The sequence below is a fragment of the Tauraco erythrolophus genome, chromosome 22, assembly GCF_009769465.1.
Source record: "Tauraco erythrolophus isolate bTauEry1 chromosome 22, bTauEry1.pri, whole genome shotgun sequence".
Classification (NCBI taxonomy): Eukaryota; Metazoa; Chordata; class Aves; order Musophagiformes; family Musophagidae; genus Tauraco; species Tauraco erythrolophus.
Window position 1 is genome coordinate 3,993,585 of NC_141486.1, and position 21,537 is coordinate 4,015,121.

The following is a 21,537-nucleotide window of genomic DNA, read 5'->3' on the forward strand; positions in this document are numbered from 1 at the left end:
AATAATTTAAACCAGTTAAAGAGTCAGAACATTTTCTTCACACTAAGTGAATAATTTATGGGCAGAGCTATAATAAAAAAAGCCCTCTCCAGGCCCGTATTGCAGGAAAATGCATCCAGAATAAAAGATCACATTTCAGACTCATAAATAAATGAAAAACAAAATAAACAGTAAACAGAAAGAAAAGCATTTCCTTCCCGGTTCCTGGCACTGCCAGAAAGCCGCAGTGTCCAGGGCAGACTGTGGCCAAGGGACCTCCCTGCCCATCATCCCTGGAGGGACCCTGACGCCTCCTCCTCCTCCTCCCCAGCTGGAAACCTGGACCCAAACCCTCCACCCAGCCTCGGCACTCACCACTTATCCCACAGCCGTTACCGTTTTAAGCAGCGATAGCAAGAGGAGGAGGCGGTTTCCCTGTCGAGAGGCATCGCAAGGACTGATCCTGCTCACGAGGCTGCTCCAGCCACCCTCCTCCTGCTGCTCCGCAGTGGCTGGCAACGGCCATCAAGGCTCCAAAGAAAACCCAGCATCCCCCCAGCGCACTTCTGCACGGCGCAGCCTTTAGGGCCACGAAACGCTGCTCCCACCCTCCGTGTGGTCCCAAAAACAATAGTCCAAAAAAACCCAAGCACTGGGAAAGTGCAATGAAGAGAGGTCCCCGTGATGCGAGTCATAGCCAAAATGAACTTTACCCCTTCCTCTAAAATTAAAAATTGCCAAGAAACCACGTTTCACTCCCACCACACAGTGAGCCGGGGCAGCTGGCAGGGACTCCAGCATTGCAGCAAACCTGGATAATGAGGTGACCCCATTCCCAAGCACCTCCACTGGACCATCCAGAGGACACTGTGTGAGGTTTGCACCTCTTCACCCGGTCACAGAGGAGCTCCAGGGTCCCCATGCTCAGCAGTGAGGGTGAGGAGCTCCTGCCCTCCTCCCCAGTTGAAATCCTCTGGCCATGGCCAAATCCAGGGCACCGGAGGAAGAGCTGGTGACCACGGCAGCCTACCTCGGGGCCGGCTCCGGCGTTTCCGTCTCCCCATGGACGTGCTGCGCAGCGCGGGCTGGAGCTGCCCGATCTCAATGGGCGTGTTGGTGCGGAAGCTCTCCTTGAACTTCTGCATCAGGGACTCCACTGTCTCCTGCGTCACCTCGGGAGCTGCAACAGCGGCAAAAGGACTGTGGTTAAAAGCGGACTGGGATACCACATCCCCACTGCTCGTACAACCCCCTCCTAGCAGAGCACAGCAGGAGCTGGAGCTGGGACCTGGGGCAGGAGCTCTGACAAGACCCTCCAAAGCCACCCACAGGGACCCATCCAGCACTTTCTAAGTTTTACCAAAGCCACAAACATTAGAAAATTGTGAGTTTACAGAAATTGCATTTTTCATGCTGTTTTCCAGCGTTTCGGATTATTCCTTGCCTCTTTCTCTCACGTGCACTTGGAAGCATCATGCCCTTACCCAGGTTACAGCCTGGAGGGTTCCAAACACACAGGAACTCCCCAGCACTGAGCTCCCTTTGCGTTGGGTTTAACTCTGCCCCGGGAGCTCAGGGTGAACCCCTGCCTTGGCAGCATTTAGCGGGGTCGGGTACTCCCCAGCAGGCAAATTTGGGGTTACGGAGCGCTGGGCAGGGCTGGGGTGAGAGCTGGGTGAACGGCATACAGCTGGTCTGGGCACATTCTGAGCCATGGCAGGAACCCCTGGGGTCTCCCAGAGGCTGTACTCAAGCACTGGGCAGCAGTACCCAAGCTCAGGAAACAGCTTGTTGCAGCCCCCCACGGCACATCGCAGCTTGCTGGTATTTAAGCAACTCCTCTCCTTGCTCTCACACCCCCGCCCCCAGAATTGTCCTACAAAACTCACCACCCACCCGCACAACGGGCGGTTACGGGAAATCATGAAACTGCTCGCAAAGATGAAAATCCCGGATCAAAAGGTTTGTCCTCCTGCACTCCACAGAGGTCTCGCAGGTTTATCAAACGGTTTGGCCTCTGTCAGCTCCTTGAATAAACTCATCAGCAGAACATAACCTCTGTCCTGTCCCCATTTTGAGAGTCATCAAGTCCCTCCGATCGGCTCCTGAAGCCCCCACTGCCCGCAGCGTGCCCGTGTGGGGCTGGCAGGGATCACTGGCATCCCACACAGATAAGGCAGCACCTTGGAGCTCCCCAGCCAACCAGGAGCTGCAGGCTGACACATCTCTCAGGTCCAGAGACACATCAGATCCGTACGGAGCTCCTCGGGCACCCGGCGAGCTCAGGGTGTGGAACTGCTCCAGACTACGGACTCTCATTCCCTCCGCTGCGTGGTGCAGGGGCCATTTCAGCGCGGAATGAGAAGCTGGCCAGGCAGGACAAGGCATTTGTAATCCTAGACAAGAATTTGACTTAAATGTGGAGTCTGCAGCAGGCTCCTCCAGCAGCCACCCACGCTGCAGCGCCACACCAGCCCATGGAGCATCCTCTCTTCCTTCTCCCCAGATCCCAAAGGCGATGTCCTTGGCCTCCCCAGGGACAAGAGGCTTTAGACCACCCCAGAGTGCTTTTTTACCCCTGAAATCTGCCAGGGCCATTGGGATGGGAGTGCCGGAGGAGAGCAGACAGGCTGCTGTACCCATGGACACATAGTGCGCTGTGGGCAGGCGCGTCGGGAGGGCTTGGGAGAGGATCCAGCCAGCCAGTGCTGCCACATCGGCGATGGAGGGACAAGGATCAAACGCGCTGCCTGCATACACACCAAAGGTGGGAATCGTTTTGGGAGACCTCCGGAGAGAGGGTGGCCTAAGGGACCAGCTATGTTACACCTCCCACTCATTGAGCACCAGGCTCCCCCGGGCACCAGAGATCAAAGGCAGAGCTCCCCAAAGCCCCTCTGTTTATGGCTGGCGCAACCGGATCCGGGGCTGCCGGATGCCGCAGCATCGACAAGGGGAAAGCAGCAACATTGCAGGGAAAAAAAAAATAAATCAAGAGCAGGGAAAGGTCTCCAAAGAGCATCTAGTCCCAGCCCTGACACCCAAATCCCTCTTGCAGGTCTCCAGGAAAGGACGCTGTGGCAGCACCGGTGCGGCTCAGCACCCCGCTGCCACGTTGGCAGGGGGATGCCCGTCCCCGCAGCTCCTTCGCCCGGGAGCAAGTGTAGCGGGGCCTCCCCAGGAACAGATGGCGAGTTGTTTGAACCTCAGGGCCGTGCAATACAAAACGGGCACAAAGTGGAGCACGGAGCTCGGGAGCTGCGCAGCTGAGGCTTATTTACTGAAAGGAGGCCAGAAGGAGAGGGCGGGAGGGGAGGAGGAGGGGGCTGTGCCTTCGGCGAGCAACGGAACGCGGGGAGCTTGCGGCTCCTTCGCAGTGCCTGCTCGGCTGATGGGGGCAATCAGTGCCGTGGTGATTGTAGCCCATCTGGCCACCGCGGTCACCACGTCCATCCAGAGGCATCCGCTCGCATGCTCAGCGGTGGAGCGAACGCCAAAAGCAGGGGGGGAGTGTTACCTTCGCGGAGAGAGAGTCCCTGCAGTCACCAGCGCTTTGTAAGGATGTTATAAATACTTATTCCAGGAAGGGGAGCAAAAAGCTGATGCATCTCACTGCTCCGTGCAGCTCGTGCGCCCCAGCACAGTGTCAGCCTCTCCGTGCCCCTGAGCTCCGGGGTTTGGAGCAATGAGGGGAGAAAAAAAAGAAAAGAAGAAAAGAAAAAAAAAATAGAAAAAATCCTTGTCGATGTGATCTCAGCAAGTGGAGTTCCACATGGCCAGCATGGAGCAAACCCTTGCTGACAAATGAAAGGTAGCTGGGCTTCATCTGACCGAGCAGCAGGGGTCAAGGATGAAGGAAGGACCCTTCACGCGCTGCCAACCGTGACAAAAGGGACAGAGAAGAAACCAACACACCGTAAAGTAACGAGGCAGGGCACTCACTGAGACTGTGGGGACCCTGTTGACTATGGGGCGTCCACCACATCCATAAAAGAGACACAGTCCACTGCAAGCTGCCACCCAGGTGTGCCCACAGTCAGTCATCCGAGCCTGGACAGCCAGGGCAGGATCCCGCCACCCGGCCCGATGCCTCCACGGGCATCACAACCCCACAGCAAACATGAGTTCGGCTGCGTGTGTCAAACACGGGCTCAGCCGGCGGCTCCCGGCGCTGCCACACAACCCGCACGTCGCTCCCATCCCCAGCATGACACAGCCGCGTTGCCAGTGCCCAGCACCGGCTCCTCCCAACACGGCACAGTTTTAGAGGCGACAGGATCATCCTTTCCTAGGGAGAAGCTTGTCAAACCGCCTTCTCTCCCAGCCCTGGTTTCCAGGAGATAAATCCACCAGGGCTACTGAGCTCATGTCTTCATCACCGCATTGAGGGTTTCTCCAGCCGGGCAGAGGTGGGGAGACCCACCACGAGGTTTGGCACAACGCTGTGATCTCAATCTCCCCCGTCCTACAGCGAGGGCTTCGGCAGCATAACAGCCCCAGGAAGGAGCTGAAGCAGAGGGAGCACGAGGCTCCGCAGCCTCCGCAAAATCAGCTTCCATCTCCGGCAGCGATCTGAGGACGCAGCTGAAGGTCACCGTACCTTCGTAAAGCACAGTACATGTTCCCGACACACACCTCCCTCCTGTCCACCCCCATACGCTATTTTGAAAGTGATTTGCTCTCCTTATGGCTCCCCTCTTCGTTTGCCCGTCCCCCACGAAACAATTCACACCGATAGCTTTTCTTCCTTCCTTCCTTCTTGCTGGCACAAATCGTGGTGGGAAAATATGTTGTTTCGCTTAAAAATTACAACAACAACAACAAAGTCATCAACTGAATAATATGAGCGATGTTTGGGTAAAAGAAAAAAAAAAAAACAGAGATGGGAAGCAGCAGCACTCGTTCCAGCCCTCACACAACTCCCGGTGCAGCCAGGAGAGCTGTACCTGTCCCAGACCCACAGGCCGGGTATGGGTGGCTGTTCTGGGGAGATACCAAAACTAATATCTCACCAGCTTCAGTGGCCAGGAGGGATTCTCCAAAACACAGTCCCAGGCTCGGATCAGCACAACCACCCACAACCCTTATTTGAGAGACGCACTCATTGCACATCTCCACCTCCACCGGTTGCACTCGAGTGGTGTCTCCACCATCCCAGGACATCCTCGAGGGTCCAGCACAAGGGATAAGGAACTGTAAAACCCCTTCAACTGTGCAACCTGCTTTCTGCCAGCAGAGACTGGGAAGGTGAGATGGAGCTGGTGGCAATGGAAGTACCCCAAAGCCCTTGGAAACAAGCCCTCAACCTTGCTGAGATATCTTAGGGTCTTCAGATGTGGCCTTGGAGGACCCCAATTGAGCAACTGGGCCACACACTGGAGAACTGCCCTCAGCCTAAGCCAAGGCTCCTGCAGCCCACCATACATCCATCCAGAACCTAGCAGCCCTGCTGGACACTGTGTCAGACACCAGTGGAGCAGGGGAAGGGCAGCATCTCCTCACCAAACCAGGCTCAATGCCTCATACTGCCCTGGAGCAGTTAGGCCAGCTGGTCAGCCCCAGGGCTCAGGTTTTGCAGCGTATTAGAACAGAGTGGTGAGGCTTAAGGTCTGCAAAGGTGCCACCTTCCCCGAGTCTCCCAGACTTTGGTGTTTGCCTTAAAGTTTCAGTCCCTGGAGCCATGACGGTCCCTGTGCTCCTCACACAACATCCGCACTCCTACAGCTGCAAGGAGAAGACTGGGAAGGCAACAGCAGCTTCTATCAGAGCTTCTCGTGCTAGTTATTGAGTAAAAATACATTTTAATAAATGCAGTTTTTTAAGCACCTGATTTTCCCATCCCTCTCTGATTTCTGAGTGTCAGAGGGCAAGTTATCGATTCCTCAACATTACCAGTGGTTAAAATGCTCCTGGAGTTTTGGAGAGAGAAGTAACTTGCAGAGCAGCTGCTCACCTGCGCATGCTGCTTCGCTGGAATAAAAGCGTTTTGCAAGAACACGTCAAACTCAATCAAGGATTAAATGGAAAAGTTTGGGCATAATTGGAAGTCGAGGCTGGTGGGATTTTTACCTCCTGACCTGTGCACGCATTCATGACGACACCCGTGGCCACGTGGAGGACGCAGCCCCCTCATCTCAGACACCAGCTCTTCTCCATGCCCATCTCCTGTCCTCTCACTGCTGCTTCCAGGATTTTACAAGTAATCCCCTTTTTCTAGGCACAGGGGAGGGTGCTCTCCTGGGAATCACTAACACTGGCTCAAAAGGTCTAACGCGTCATCGCATCCGTAACACACGATGTCAACACCAGCTATGTGTAACATGGTTTAATAACAGTATCACTGTTCCCTCCAAATCAAGCCCCTGAGTTTCAACAAGCGCATTTTGATGTTTCTGGATCAGTATTTTGGAAATTTCTATTCTACAAAGTATTTCAAAAATCAACTTTCCAATTCTACTTGGGATGAGCATAAATTTCACAATACTGGAAGTTTTCCACATGGTGGAAAGCCTGTTTTCTCACCAGCTCTAAATAATGGGTGTTTGTTGCTTTTCCAAGCATGAAATAAGCAACGGTGTTTGTTCTGAAGCTGGGATGTGGACTGATTTTCAACAGTGCCACCCTGAAGGTACTAAGCTCCAGAAAGCAGAGAGCTTTACTAGCATAAAATTAGCTAATTACACCGATGCCTACGTGATGACGGTGGTAGAGTTTGTACAACAGCTTCACACACTGGGAAGAAAACACATCTGAAGAGCAACGTCCTGCCACAGAGCGTGGTGGATACGACAAAGACGTGAAACACAGAGAACTTTAGCTCTCCATCTCTTTCTCCAGCCACCGAACACCTCCACCACCTCTTGAGCAAGAGTCCCCATCGGTCCCCTGCTCTCCATTAGTCCACGTCATATGTCACAGGAAGGCACACCATGTCCAAGAATGCCAGAACACGACCAACTCAGGAGATAGATACAGATATCTATAGCTGATTTAAAAAAAAAAAAAAAATATTTACTTTAAAAAATCAAAACTAAGCACAAATACCCACACACCCCCATACATCAGGGGACCATCCACCTCCTCCAGTGCACACATCTTCAGGTCATCCTTAGGAGAACCCACCAGGAGGAATGACACCTGTGGCACCACACGCTTTGCCAGAGCTGGCCCCCAGCCCAGCCCGCCAACACAGCACAAGGGATGATCCATCTCTCTCCGTGATGCTCTTTTACGCAAAGGAGTTTTCAAATGCAGCAACACAGGGATATGGGAAGCTGGGAGCATTTTGGAAACAACCTTCTTTCCATCTCGACTTTTTCTTTCTTTTCTCTACCAGCCTCTTTTGTTGAGTTTTAAAATAGAAAACATATACATTTTTTTCACATAGGTATTAATAACTTAATAGATTATTATATACATTAATAAATCTCTTGCTATAAAAATAGATTTTTATACGTAAAAGTCTGATTTTAATTGCAAATTGGGTGGAGGGGGGTAGCAGAAGAAAGATAAAGTTTTATTTAAGATATCTCCTTTGAAGGAAACTGAACAAATGTACTTTCCTCCTTCATATATTCATGAGATGACTGCCTCCCTACCCCGTTCTCCACCACCCTCGGCTCCGGGCTCTGAGCCAGCACAGTACTTATCTGGTACGAGGCAGAGAAAAAAAAACCCTGATAGAATCAGAAGTTTTCAGTAGTTTAACAAATCTGGAGTAAAAAAAAAAAGTCTCCATTGGTTTTTAATAAAGCTTGGGGCATGTGACGGGGAAGGGGGAGACACCGGGGGAGGCATGGGAGGAGGATGGAGACCTGCAGTGGCTTAGTGTCCCGCAATGGGGACCCCGGGGAGCACCAGGGCACCCCACAACCCCTCTGACCAGGTACCCACTCTTTGCTTTCCCTCTTTGTTGCAAAGCTTTGCTGCAGGAGATAAGAAGATAATACCTGCAGCTCCTGTCTTTGCTGCAGCCCGGTGAGCTGCTCCTCAAACCCACAGGACCTGGGGGAATGCCCAGCCCGCCGGGAAGGGGCATCCAGAGCCAGAGCCCACAGCAGCACCCTCCCAGCACCAGCTGCCCTGACCCTTCTTCATCCTCTCTCCAGTCACGGCGTTCAATCGCTTCCCAGCTAATTGCCTCCACTCATGTGTGCAAACTAACCGTTTACTGGAAAATGCCACGGAATGTTAATTTCATTCGGAATTGGGTAATTGCAAAGCACTTCCATTTTTTTTTATTATAGGAAATGAATAAGCATTGTATTAATAGCATCGTTTCCAACTCCGACCCACAATCGCGGCCCCACCGGCAGCGGCTGCGAGTTATTTGTCACCCCGCACCTTCCCTGCCTCCCTCCCTTCCCTTCCCCCCGCCACGCTCCCGACTTCCCGTGCTGGTAATTGAGATAATGCGAGATAATTATAAACACATCGCGAAGGATCAAACGCTTAAGAGCCGCGGTCCAACACTCCCCGCCTCTGCCTCGCGCTTTGCACCGCGAGCATCCGTCAAAAGCAGATGGGTCTCTGCGCTCCTTGGGCTGTCAGCAGCTGCGTTTGGCCATCCCAGGAGCTGGTTCTGATGAGGAAACCCTCGGCTCTTCCATGGGGCAAAGACTTTTCTAGTGTATCCCTCCCCTGACATGCACAGGGCATTTATCTCTTTAACCCATTTCTCCTTCTGCAATGAAAAGTCTTTGGCCATGGGATGCTGCCCCATGAAGCCTACCTCATCTCCTCCTTCCCCAGCACTGAGAAGGTCCAGGCCACCAGAGACTCTGCTTCTCACCTTCTCCACTCTAATAAAACTCTTAACTTACCTCTTTTTATGAGACACCACAACTTCTTCGCTTATAAGGTGAGCAGAGAGGAGCGGGGAAGATTGGCAGACCCTCGGCAGCAGCTAATGCTCTTCAACTTATAAAATAATTGAAAAGTTAAATAAGACGACTCTGGAGGAAGCTTCTCGATTTGGTGCTAATGGGCGCACAGAGCAGCCCAGGCTAATGTTGCGTGGAGGAGAGCCAGCAGCTCGAGAGCACAGCGCTGACCTCCAGCTCCCTCCCTCTACCCCACATCTCCTACAGCTCCACAAAACCAGGGGAAAAACTGCTCCGGGAGCCAGCTGGGGTGGAGACACACCAAGGGCAGGAGAAAGCCCCATCCCCACCTGCCTGAGGAACCTCCACTGGAGGATGAACCTGGAGGCAGCAGCACTTTGGCATCGGTAAAGTAGGAGGGGAGTGAGTGTGAGCAAGTGCCAGCACCCCCAGGGATGGGCATGGGCAGGGCTCCAGGAACAGCAACGGCCGGCAAATGCAGGTGGGAAGGGTGGCACTGTGGCCCCTCTCCAGTCTCAACCACTGCTCAACTCCCTGCTCGGCAGCACAGTGCAGAACGGATTTGCTAGTTGGAAACTCCATTTCCATTGCCCAACAGGCAGGTGATACCCTTTCCTGGTACCAGCAACTACACGCCACATGCCAGGGAGAGCAAGGGAGTAACGTTACCCTGGAGAAAAAGGGCAAACCACCAAAAACCCACATAGCAACGGGGCCAGGAAGTTTCAGTCATGCAGGCATGGCACAATCGCCACCAAAAGGACCAACCATCATCCATACCGGGAAGCACATGGATGCAGGCAGTGGGCAGGAAAGGAGTTGAGAACCAGTTTGTTGGCTCAGGAGAAGACCTGGATCTTAGGGAACACCTGGAGAGCCCCGGCTATCAAAAGCAAACGACTTCCAAGTCACGCGGGCAAAGCGAGGCCGAGCACAGCCAGACCCTGCAGGACCCGGTGGGTGAGTCACAGCAGACGCTGTAACTCAGCGGGGCCATCAGAAAGGATTGATTTGAAGCACCTCGTTAATAAGTTTCCTCTCCCGACGGTCCTTCAGGTAGGTCACTGCCTAATGATGAATGGGTCTGGAAGGTGCCTGCAGACCTAATATCAGTGCAAGTGCCCGGCCTCGATCCATCTTCCTTAGGAGCCAGCTGACAAAACTAACTGTCTCGGCGCTGTAGCCAGGTAAAACACAACCGATAAGAAGAGGACATGCAAACAGAGCGAAGAGCTGGTGCTGCAGCTGCCCTCCCTGCTCCCCTCCCCATAAAACCCACAAGCGCGGGATGGACCGATGGCGAGAACATCTTGCACACGTCAACCGGCGCAGCGGCAATGCCGCTAAAACCCAAGGTGGAGAAGTGCTGAGCATCGTGGACTGAGAGGAACCCATCACTCTGATGCAGGTGACAGCATCTGGAGCAGCCTCATCTCCAAGTCACGCATCCCAGAGACCGCCTGAGTGCTCACCAGCGTCTATATATTACCAGCAGAAATAAAAACATTGTGGGGTTGTTCTCCTTCATCCCAGACCCCATGTCCTCTTCTCCTGGTCAGCCTGACTTCAGAAACCAGTGGCAAGTTTTTCCTCCATGCCGACACCATGGAAGGACAGCCCTGGGCAGAGCTGAAGTTCTCCCAGGTCCTCTGCATGGGACACAAGGTAGTTGCAAGATGCAACGCAGCACAGAAACCCAAGACAGGGGAGGACACTTGAGACCCCTCAAGGGCTCCCAAGGGGAATATACAGCCAAGATATTTTTTTTTTTTTTAGATTTTGCATCAGGAAAAAAATAAATTTAAAAACAAAAGTCATCTTGAAGCTAATCTTGGCCAACAACGGCCTACAACCCAGCTACACCTTAAATAATGTAGTGCCTTATCAAACATTCATAGTGATGCACAAAGTGATGAACAGCGTGTGCCTGGCATTTATACAAACACAGCTCCTGACGGCTTGTTTTCCTTGGACAGCCAAAACTTCACAGCTCATCTTCTGTGATTTCACCTGGACAAAAAGCCCTCTGGACACCTGGGGAATCAGGGCAACCGCACACAAAGCCGCCACAACATCTCTGCCAGGCACCAGCGGCCCCACAGAACCCAACAAAAGCCCACATTAAAAGAGCTGTTGCTGAGTTGAGGAGCCACAAGTCACTCAGCTGTTGGCAGCAGGGGATGACCAAGGGCATTTCTTCTCACATGGGATGTTGTGTAGCGTTGGGGTGAGCCTCGCAAAGCAGGGACGCTCCAGCAGGACTTCACGAAACCACGATCCCTTCGGAACACTCAGCAAAATACTGACATACCAAAACACACCTTTTCTCTTCCATTTCCTACGGCATCATCAGAAGCCACTTTTCCATCTGCTTCTTCCCTCCTCTGTCTGACGAAATTAATGAGTGGGGATGTAGCAAAGGCAAAGGGAGGGGAGAAAAACAAGAAAACCATATCAGGAAATCCAACCTACCAGTCTTTTCTCAGCCGTGGGCCAGGAGGAGCCTTGACCAGTCCAAGGGATGTTTAAGCCTTAATTAAGTTATTAAGCACATGGCAACACCGCATCTCCCTTGGCCAGCGGGGATGCAGGACCAGAAGAGGCCACCAACCTCTGGGAAATTCCTCATCCCTTCTGACCTGCTGCTGGGAAGCAGGAGGGACAACGTACAAGAGTCTCATTTGGGGAGACCTCCTTGGCGTGGTCCTGTGCATCCATGATGGTGCCTTAGGCCACTTTCTTGGGGGGTGTTAGAGAGGGGGAGCATGTCCTGCAGGACCATCAGGCCAAGAGACCACCATTCCCTCCCCTATGTTGGTGAGGACAACCCAAATTTGGGATGGAGGCAGCCAGTTCAATGTGATGGAGTGACTGAAACAAACCTACAACTCCAGCCTGGCAGCTCTCTGTTCAGAGCTCAAAAAGCAATTAATATATTAATTATGACTGTGTTTATCTCTCTGGAAAGCAAAGCTTTCCCCTGGCAGATACAGACATTTCCAAATCAATGTGAAAGTCAGAGCTGGTGTCACCATAAAAGTGAAGGACCCAATGGCGTATCCATTGTAACCTCTGCAACTGGGGCCCCTATTCTCTTCATTAATGCACTCAAATCAGTTGGAATTAAGCGTGTTTGACTTAAAGACATGCTTAATTTCTCTAATAACTAGAGACACCAGCTAAGCACATGCTTAAATGCTTTCCTGAACTGGGACCTCATTTATTTTGATTTCTTTCAAGTTGAAATTTGCAGCCGGATTTTTCAGCCAGGAATAGTGGCTGCAAAAAAAACCCACTTTCCATGGGCAGGCTGCACAAATATACATTTTCAAAGGTCTCCATAAATTACACAAGGAGTTGGCAGGGATTAGAGTTGGGAAAAGCTGATCACGTACAAAGAGGGTCATGATCCCATCAGGTCACTGGAAAGAAGACGGAGCCCCAAGACACATCCGACGCCGGCCTGACGTACTGTCCCATTTTAGCTTCCAGCCCCAGCAAACGTTAAGCCATCGTTTTATTTATTAAAGGCTCAGAAAGCCTCTGGTTAATGCTTGGATTGCGGGTGGCACTGAGCCCGCCCGAGCGAACGGCAGCTGCAGACGGTGGCTCCCAGCCCCGGCACAGCGGCACAGGCACCGCCGATAGCACAGTGCGGCATCGCAGTGACCTCCCTGCCGGCAGCCGGCCACGAGCCCAGCCAGGTGTGGACATCCTCTCAAGGATGGCAACATCAGGCTGGTTCTCCCCTCTCCTGTTGCCCACAGGCTCTCCCTTCTCCATCACAGAGAACACCATCCCCTGCCTGTTACGAGGGCATCGCCTCTGACTCGCCCTGGCTTTAAATCTCACCTCCACGACGCTGCAGATCTCATGGATTTGTTAGGAATAACACCTCTGCGGCACAGCTTGGCTACCTGTCCTCCTCTTCCGCATCTTGGCCCCCAGAAACATCCCTTTCCCAGCCCTGGCAGCATGAGCTCGGGCTGGAGCACTGCCCTCCCTCTCCCACTGAGAGATGAAGATGACAACTGGCCACCAACACAGCTGCTCTAGTGCGGTGGGTGGCACAGGAAGCTCCTTCTCCTCATCACCAGGACCCTTCCCCTGCCTGCCACTTGCTGTTATCTCAGACCTGAGCCATTTGTCTCCCCTGCCAAAAAGCCTTCTCCTGCAGCTGTCCTGGACCACACCACCTGGAGCGGTTTAGCTGGGAGGCTGTTGGGACCACAGCCCCTTTCCTTAGCAGTTCTCAACGTTTCTTTGTGCTGCCCAGTCTGCTGCTTGGCTTGGTCCCCTCTCCAACTCACAGATGAGGACTGGACCATTGAGTGACATGACCAGGGTTACCAAAACAGTCGGTGGCAGAGTGGAGCTGGATCTACCTCCCCAGGTTCTTGCTAGCTGCCAGACCATCTTTCAGGCATGCTCAAAAGCCTCTCACTACAGAGAAAAGCATCCATGGATTAAGAAAGAGAAACTTCAGAGGTTAACACAGCAGGTGAGAAGAAAGTCCAGGAGATATGAATTCAAGATGACTGCACAAGCACACCTTTGATATGCCTACAGTATTAATCATCGGTACCATCGGTAATAAGTCCTGTCTCCTGTCTACTCTTGGAGGCCATACCCAGACTGCATAGCCTGTGAAGCCAGCATGCAGGCCCGCTTGAAAAGTTCTTTTTTTGAACATGAAAGAAACTGAGAAAATAAAGATGGATTCTTTGTTGCAAGACTGGAATTGCAGATACTCCATTTTCAAGTCTGACATCTATTTTTTGCTCAGCTTTCACCAGGTAGAAGTTTTGCTTCTCCCTGATCCTTAGGAGATCCAATTTGGCAAAATCTTCTTGTCAGGGAACTTGTGGGTAACCTCACATCCGGGCTTGCTGGACTTTTATCTGCCTTCATTTACTAACTCCATCTCTGTGCATCCAATGAGTCCCACCTGGGAACACAGCAGTGCTGCCTGCGATGGACGGGGGCCAAACCCCTCAGGTAGCACTTGATGGACAGAGGCAAAGGGCTCCTGCTGCTGTAGGATGAAACCACATTGGTAAAGAAGAGAGCCAGGTATACTGAAAGATAAAAACAACTTAGGAATTCCCAAAGGGCTGGAGCTTGAGGCCATCTGCTCAGGAAAGGCAGGGGAGCAGAAACCATCAGCAGCGTGGACTGGAAACTACCTGGAGAAGTGAGGACACTGACAGCACCTGCACAAATTTACCCAAATCCCCTTAATCACAGAACGCTGCGTACACACGAGGACACAGGAGTCTCCCCAGCAAAGGCCAAGACCCCAGGAACTGCACCCCACACCAGCAGATTCCACTTGACACCATGCACACCCACAGGGCACGAAACCTCTGGAGACCTAATTGCCAGGGATAACTCAAACCCGTGAGGAGGTGGCACAGTCCCCTTTCCACACCAGCACAAAGGGATCCTTTTGGCTAACTAGAACTGCCTGGCTGTTGCCTCCTTGCTCACTCCATTCCTTCTTCTCCCTCAGGAGGACAACTTGGGAGCACTGGTTGATGAGAAGCTCAACATGAGCTGGCGATGTGCACTTGCAGCCCAGAAAGCCAACCGTGTCCTGGGCTGCATCCAAAGCAGCGTGGCCAGCAGGTCCAGGGAGGGGATTCTGCCCCTCTACTCTGCTCTCGGGAGACCCCCCCCTGCAGTGCTGCGTTCAGCTCTGGCGCCCCCAGCATAAGGAGGACATGGAGCTGTTGGAGCAGGTCCAGAGGAGGCCACACAGCTGATCCGAGGGCTGGAGCACCTCTGCTATGGAGACAGACTGAGAGAGTTGGGGTTGTTCAGCCTGGAGAAGAGAAGGCTCCGGGGAGACCTTCTAGCAGCCTTCCAGTGCCTAAAGGGGCTACAAGAAAGCTGGAGAGGGGTTTTGGACAAGGGTGTGTAGTGACAGGACAAGGGGCAATGGCTTTAAACTGAAAGAGGGGAGATTTAGATTGGATTTAAGGAAGAAATTCTTCCCTCTGAGGGTGGGGAGGCACTGGACCAGGTTGCCCAGAGAAGCTGTGGCTGCCCCATCCCTTGAAATGTTCAAGGCCAGGTTGGATGAGGCTTTGAGCAACCTGGTGTAGTGGAAGGTGTCCCTGTCCATGGCAGGGGGGTTGGAACTGCATGATCTTGAAGGTCTCTTCCAACTCAAACCATTCTATGATTTCATTTTATTATACTCATTTAAAAAATACTACTTTTCTTCTTAAACTGCCTTGGATTTTTCTTCTGTCTGAATTCATCTGGGTTCTGTGCAATGTCACCAGGTCAGTTTGTGCTCCTGCTGCAATTCTAATTGTGTCAGCTTTCCGTTTTCCAGGAAGTTGGGAGATTTTTCTTTTTCTTTCCTTCTTTTTTTTTTTTCCCTTTTTTATTTTCCCTTTTTTTTTCCCCCAAGTCAAAAATTATTTTGCATAACAGTAATAATGTTAATGGCCCTGCACAGCACATCCAGATTACAGCTGCAGCTAGGGAGAAATAAACATCTCATCTTTGCCCTGCTGTTTATCTCCCCACAGCAGAGCCCTGTATCAGGTCAGAACCTGTAATTTCATTAACTTTATCACTCAGACACGCTTGTTGCTCGATGTCATTATTCAGCACATCGCTCCCGCAGTTTGTTTGTGCTGGGCTTCACTTCGGATACTCCGGCACCGCGCGGGAGCAGCCCTCCCCACCGTATTGCTGCTGAGTGCTGCAGGAGATTTGGGGGGAAAGTTTGGCTCGCCGATTCGTGCTCTGCAAAACAGACATTTGTGCTGCTCACCCTCCTGGGCAGGGACTTCTCTCCCATTTTGCGAGGCTGTACGCAGCAGAGTCATCCAGTGCAATTCCCTGCCCAACCTGAGATATCCAGAAGCTCCACGTGGGGGATAAAAAACCCCACACTCTTCCTCGTGAAAAGGTCAAGGGAGCCCAAGAGCCGCACGGTGCGGGGTGCACCGATCCCAACGGATGGAAAGTGCCCGCCACCAGCACGACCTGGTACCTGCATATCAATCATGTTGGGGAAAGCACAGAGCGCAGGCAGGTGGAGGGCAAGCCGAGACGCTCCATCTTCATCGGATTTGCCATCCCTGGTAATTAACACCGGGAAGTGACACTTGAAAGAGCCTCTAGTGACAGCCCCAGCGCTGATACCGTTTGGAGTCCGCTGACAAGTCCCAGCTGATGTCTTATCATGATGCTACGCTGCGAGAGCGGCCAGGAGAGCTTTTCCCTTGGCGCTGATGGACTGCTCGGGATGTGGGCACAGCTCCTCGCCCAGCTCTGGTGATAGCACCAAAACCTGGCGGCTCCAGCCATGCAGCCGGGCACCCGGGGCAAGGCCAACCCCATCCTCGAGCTAGGACCATGCTCCAGCTGGGTTTCCCTTGCCGCATCCATCTTCAATCCAGCTGTAAAACCGTGGTCGAGCAGAACTGATTTTCCAGCCCTTGGGGATCTCCATGTACGCAGTGTCTGCTCACACCAACTGCAGTTTCTCCACCTCACCTGCCACACCCCCGCAGGAATTGCGGCTGCATCTGCCACTTGCTGGCAGGTCGCGGCGCCCATGCATGCAGCACGTCCAACGCCTCCCGAATCACCGCGTTTCCCAAATGCATGCAAACCGAGTCAGAGCACAAAGCCCACAGCACATATATTTATCTTTCTAGTCTAGAAATCCTAGATCCGACCTACAGACACCCCATCATCCTTGGCAATCCAAGCCCTGATCAGCTTCAGCAGAGAGGAGGAACGAGCATGTACCATAGCCTGACTCCTTAGGCAAAGCCTCATCCAAGAGGAAAAAGTGCCCATCTGGGAGGAAACACAGGATGAACTGGCACGGTTTGGAAGGATCAGACCAGGCAAGGCACAAACCTGCCTCGATCCAAGGATCAAAGCCCAACGGCATCGCGAGCTGAGCTGGTGGGAGCGTTTTGAACATATCGCACAGCCTGGGGTGGGTCCCGGCCCCGCAGGCAGCTTGCAGCTGCGGCTTGGGGGGATTTTTCAGTCAGTATAAGAAGTTCTTTATTGCCAATTCCTGAAGCCCTCGGATAGTTTAATATTCTGCCCTAGATCTTGTTTACTATTATGTTTTGAAGAGAACTGAAATGCAGTTACTGCTGTCTTCCCCACTCACACAACTCTAAATAATTTATGGAAAAGCAAAACAAAGAAGAGAGTATGAAAGAATAAAAAAGGTGGCTCAGTTACGATATATGAAGGCTTTCATTTGTTCATGAGGGTTGGGGAAACATCTCTTAACACCACGGGCCGGTAACAGCCAGCCATACACAAAGCGAGATGCCACCAGGGACGCTCAGACCAGCACTTGAGGATGGCAGGTGGACCCCCAGGCACCTCCGTGTGTGTTTGAGCAATGATAACCATCACCGCTGCAATAACCTTGTTTACAAGAGGGAAGAGTAAAAAGCACTTTAAGTGTGGAAGAAACACAACCTCAGCCACCACTTAATGACTGTGGCAAGCGCAGGGACCTGCTTTCCAGACATGATGCATCATCTGGGTTCTCCCTGGCTCCCTTGCTGTGGTCTCCTCTGCGGAGCCGAGGAAAGTTTTCATCCCCATCCCTGTCCCCCAGCACCACCAACGTGGGCGCTCCAACAGAGACCACTCTGTCTGTATGGGAATCCCACACACTCATCAGAAGAAGGGAGGGATGGTCCAGCGTCACCCCAAGAGCCCATTCCCCGCGCAGAGTGAGCCAGTGCATCTGTTCCTGGCTCCCGCTGGAGTCACTCAGCAATTAGCACTAATGTACTTTGCTTTTGTTTTTTCAAACGCATTTCACTGTGTGTTGCAGGTGAACAATATTAAATGGCTTCTAATGACATTTCAATAAGCAGAGGTGGGTGTTGCAGCTTCTGAGAGACAGACTTTAAAAACGCAGGCAATCAGGCGTGCATTAGCCGAAACACTCTGGGGAAAGCACTGCTCTTCGTGCAGGAGCAACATCCCCCCGAGTCACGCAGCTGTACCCATGCAGCCGGCAGTCCCTCTGTCCCTGTGCGCGGGCAGCGCCCAGACCCTGCCTGGCCCTCTCGGTGACAGTTCTCCAAACGCAGAGAGCAGAACAAGGTTCAGCAGCACAAGTTCTATTTGCAGTTAAGAGAACAACTAAACAAAGGGCAGTCAGTCTAGACTGCTTTATATAGGCTCTCCCACTGGCCTCCGCCTAGAGCTCCTGAGTGCCTTCCAGTAGGGCAGAGACACAACCAGCGTCTGTCACCCATGGCTTGGTCTCTCCTCCTCTCCCAGAGGAAGCCATACAGGCTGATAGCAGGTAAGCTGCCTCCCCAGCTGCTCAGCCTGCAGAAGTGCTGCCAAGCCCTTTCCATATGGGCTCCCCTCTGCTCCCTCGTACCTGGTAGAGACACCAACAGGTACCATCATGTACACCGTGAACGCAGAGGACCTGCCTGCTTGTCCTATTGCATCCAGCCTTTGGCTACTCACTGTGCCAATGCCGGAGTGCTTTACACAGAGGGACCCCATCACTACTTTCTTTCTGAGCTGGGCAGAGCAAACTCCAAAGGGACCAGAGCTCCTCCAAATCCCAGCCCACCACCTTTGGGGAAGGCACAAAGCACCCGCAGCACCTTGTCTGCTCAGGAATGGGCATCCCAGCCCAGCACTGGCTGCTCAGCTCCCCAGGGCTACTCACGGGGGATTTACACCTCATAACAGCACTGTCATCTGATATTATACCTTACAAGCAGGCAGCACCACAGGGACAGGCAGCAGCCAGAACCCACACTTACAGAATTGCATAGGCTTCTTTCTGATCTGACCTACAGGTGCTATATAGCACCCTACCCGCCATGCCAAACACCCTGGGCAGGTAACAGTTCACATTCAAGGTCTGCATCTCTCCATCGGACCCACACGGATTCAGCTCTGAGCCTCTTCCCGCAAAGACAATCTTCTCATCTGTGGCTTCCGACTCCGTGCAGGGCTCCCACGCGCTGGCCCTAAATCCACAGCCCTGATGATTTTGCTGGCGGGTGACTGCAGGATCATTTGTCTGATTGCTCAGAGAATAAAGCACAGGGGATGTTTTGCCACTAGTGGAAAATACGGCTTTATGGAGCAGCTCTCCGAGGAGCACGAGGGCTCAGCACGCCGACACAGGCACTCACTACAGCTGATGCCCTACTCGACAGGCAGGCAGTGAACATTTCTGCCACCTGGAGAGTAAGGACCAGCCTGACTGATGCCCAGTGCTAGCACTCACTCACAGCAAGAAGTCAGGATAAATCCCAGCACCCCCATCCTGTTGACGAGACGAGTTCCAGCAGAAACGACTCCTCTGCTCTGTCCCATGCAAGGCGCTGCACAAAGCCATGGAAAAAAAAGCGACCCCCTGCCCTGGGACAAAGCCAGCTCTGCTCCACCAGCCTGGCAGCCCCTAACCTGCCAGGGGTTCCACTGCAGTCTCTGTCCTTGCTAGGACCAGATACACCACCGAGCCTGAAAGCACGGCCGTCAGCCTCCCACCTCATCACACTAGGCACGCTCGCACTGAAACAGGAGACTGGTTTTGTAAGAGAATGTTGGCAAAGGAGACGGGTCAAATCCTATGAATCCACATTCACGGGAGCTCCCAACACTCAGTTCACACTCTCCTACAGCACCTAAACCACCAGCAAAGCACAGTCAGGGAGTGCTGCAAGACCAGGAGAGCTGGTCCTCGAGGCTGGCAATGACAGTCGAGCACTCACAGCTACTGTGCCTCAGTTTCCCCAATACCATCTAAAGGTGATTCCTCTCTCAAGAAGAGCAGCTCCAGGACAAGGTCTGCAACCCACCTTGTAGATGACCCCTGAGGGCCAAAGCCTAGAGAGTCAAGCACTAGGCACAGGGTCTATGTAAGGATGAGCCATCCTCCCTGGGTGGCTCTGTCCAAGACAGACACCTCAGTGAAGCACAGAGAGGGGGAAAGAGGAGAGAGAAAAGCCACGAACCTTTCTTCTCGTAGTCAGGCTTCTCCTCCCCGCCCCGACCCAGGCTCTCCAGCGTCCGTGTCACCTGGCTGCCAAACTCATCCTCCCTGGTGCTGGGCTCTGCCCGCCGCGGCGTCTCCTCCTCCTCCTCATCCTCATAGTCGTCCAGGATGGGTGTCTCACGGATGGGCACCCCGATGACCGAGTTGTGGGCCTGGAGGCGGGAGTTGCGGAAGCTCTCGCGGGCCTGGGGGCCCAGCAGCACCGAGGGGATGTAGTGGATCTCGTGGGTGGCCTCTGTGCTGGCACTCTTCTGCGGGATGCGGCGACGCTTGTGCCAGCGGCGCTGCGCGTACAGAGCCACCGTGAAGACCAAGAGAAGCAGGAGCAGCGCGATCAGCCCACCCTGCGGAGAAGAGCAAAGGGCACGTGTCAGGAGATGCATGGGGCATGCGGATGGGTCAGGAGATGCACAAGGCACAGGGATGGGTCAGGGGATGCATGGGACACACGGAAAGCTCCGGGGTTGCACGGGGCACACAGATGGCTCCAGGGATGAAGGAGGCGCAGGGATGGTTCAGGGGATGCTGTGGCCAGCACCCATGGACCCTCTCCCTCTTCCACCCCCAGAGCACCCTGACATCAATGCTCCATGCACTGCACACGGTGGGTGCACAGAGCAGCCATCCCTGGGGCGGGATGTCCCGGGCAAGAGCAGCAGGGCACTGGAGGTGGCTTTTGGCTGGAGACAGCACAGTGACACCCCCAGCTCAGCTCTGCCCGTGTTATTTTGCCCACTCTCCCAAGGACTTTGTTCTTACCACAGACCCCGTGGGTCCCCCAGCCCCACCAGGCGCATGGGGGCTGAGCTGGGCAAGTCTCTCTCCCCTTCCTGCCCTGCACAGGGAGATGGGAAAGGAGGGACCACGTCCCACCACTTAGGAGAAAAAAAAAAATCATTAAAACAATGCAGCCACTGACACGGGAGCAGGAAAGCCCCAGCAGAGACAGAGGACATTTCACACAAACAACAGTGCGGCAAACGACACCGTGCAACCACTGCTCCTGAGGCACAGCCACTCCGGCTCCGTCATTGCTGGTTGTCATTTGCTTATGGCTCCAACTAGACTTCAGCTGCAGACCTGGGGGCACCACACATCATATTCCAGATCGAGACCTCCTCTGCCAAGCCATCCTCTTTCCCTCACCTCCAAACTTTCTTCAGTGCAGCTCCCAACTATGTTACCACCCAAAATAATTAAAAAAAAAATCTTTACTGAAAAGAAAATAAGCTTCCTAAATATCGATAGGTCCAGGGAAGTGGCCTCTCTTCCCGAGGGAGCCAGCCCTACCACTGGCTGCTCTGGAGCTTAATTCCACCCCAGTTGCTCAGCCCCATGCAGGCGAGAGCTCTGCAGGTACCAACTTCCAGCCTCTTCATCTCCACAGCACCGGAGCAATTTCATCCCATGGCAGCCAAGTAAAGCAGGGCATGGAAATCAGGAGTGGTGAGAGCAACTGGGGCTTAGCAGCACGACGTGGAGCAGGCGGGGGAGGGCAGGCGTTGCTTTGGGACAGCGGATGCCACAGCCCTGAGCTCCACAGAACGTGCAAAAACAACATGAACACACGCGAATGTTTCATCCACATTCGACACAACGCACCGCGCTGTGCCCGGAGCACGGCTCCGACTCGTAAACAGGATCGGCTGTAAAAAGGCGGCGGGGAAAATCGCA

The 21,537-nt window shown here is 53.2% G+C and overlaps 1 protein-coding gene across 2 annotated transcripts in view; it reads right to left on the bottom strand.

Moving 5' to 3' along the window:
- The window catches only part of ASTN2 (astrotactin 2), a 370,596-nt gene that overhangs the window by 257,862 nt on the left and 91,197 nt on the right, over positions 1 to 21,537 (bottom strand). For both annotated transcript variants that reach the window (XM_086625404.1, XM_086625403.1), the window contains 2 exons: positions 19,823 to 20,207; positions 1,010 to 1,159 (listed from right to left, as the gene is read on the bottom strand). In XM_086625404.1, the coding sequence (XP_086481530.1) occupies positions 1,010 to 1,159; positions 19,823 to 20,207 (535 nt within the window). The remainder of the gene's footprint in view (positions 1 to 1,009; positions 1,160 to 19,822; positions 20,208 to 21,537) is intronic.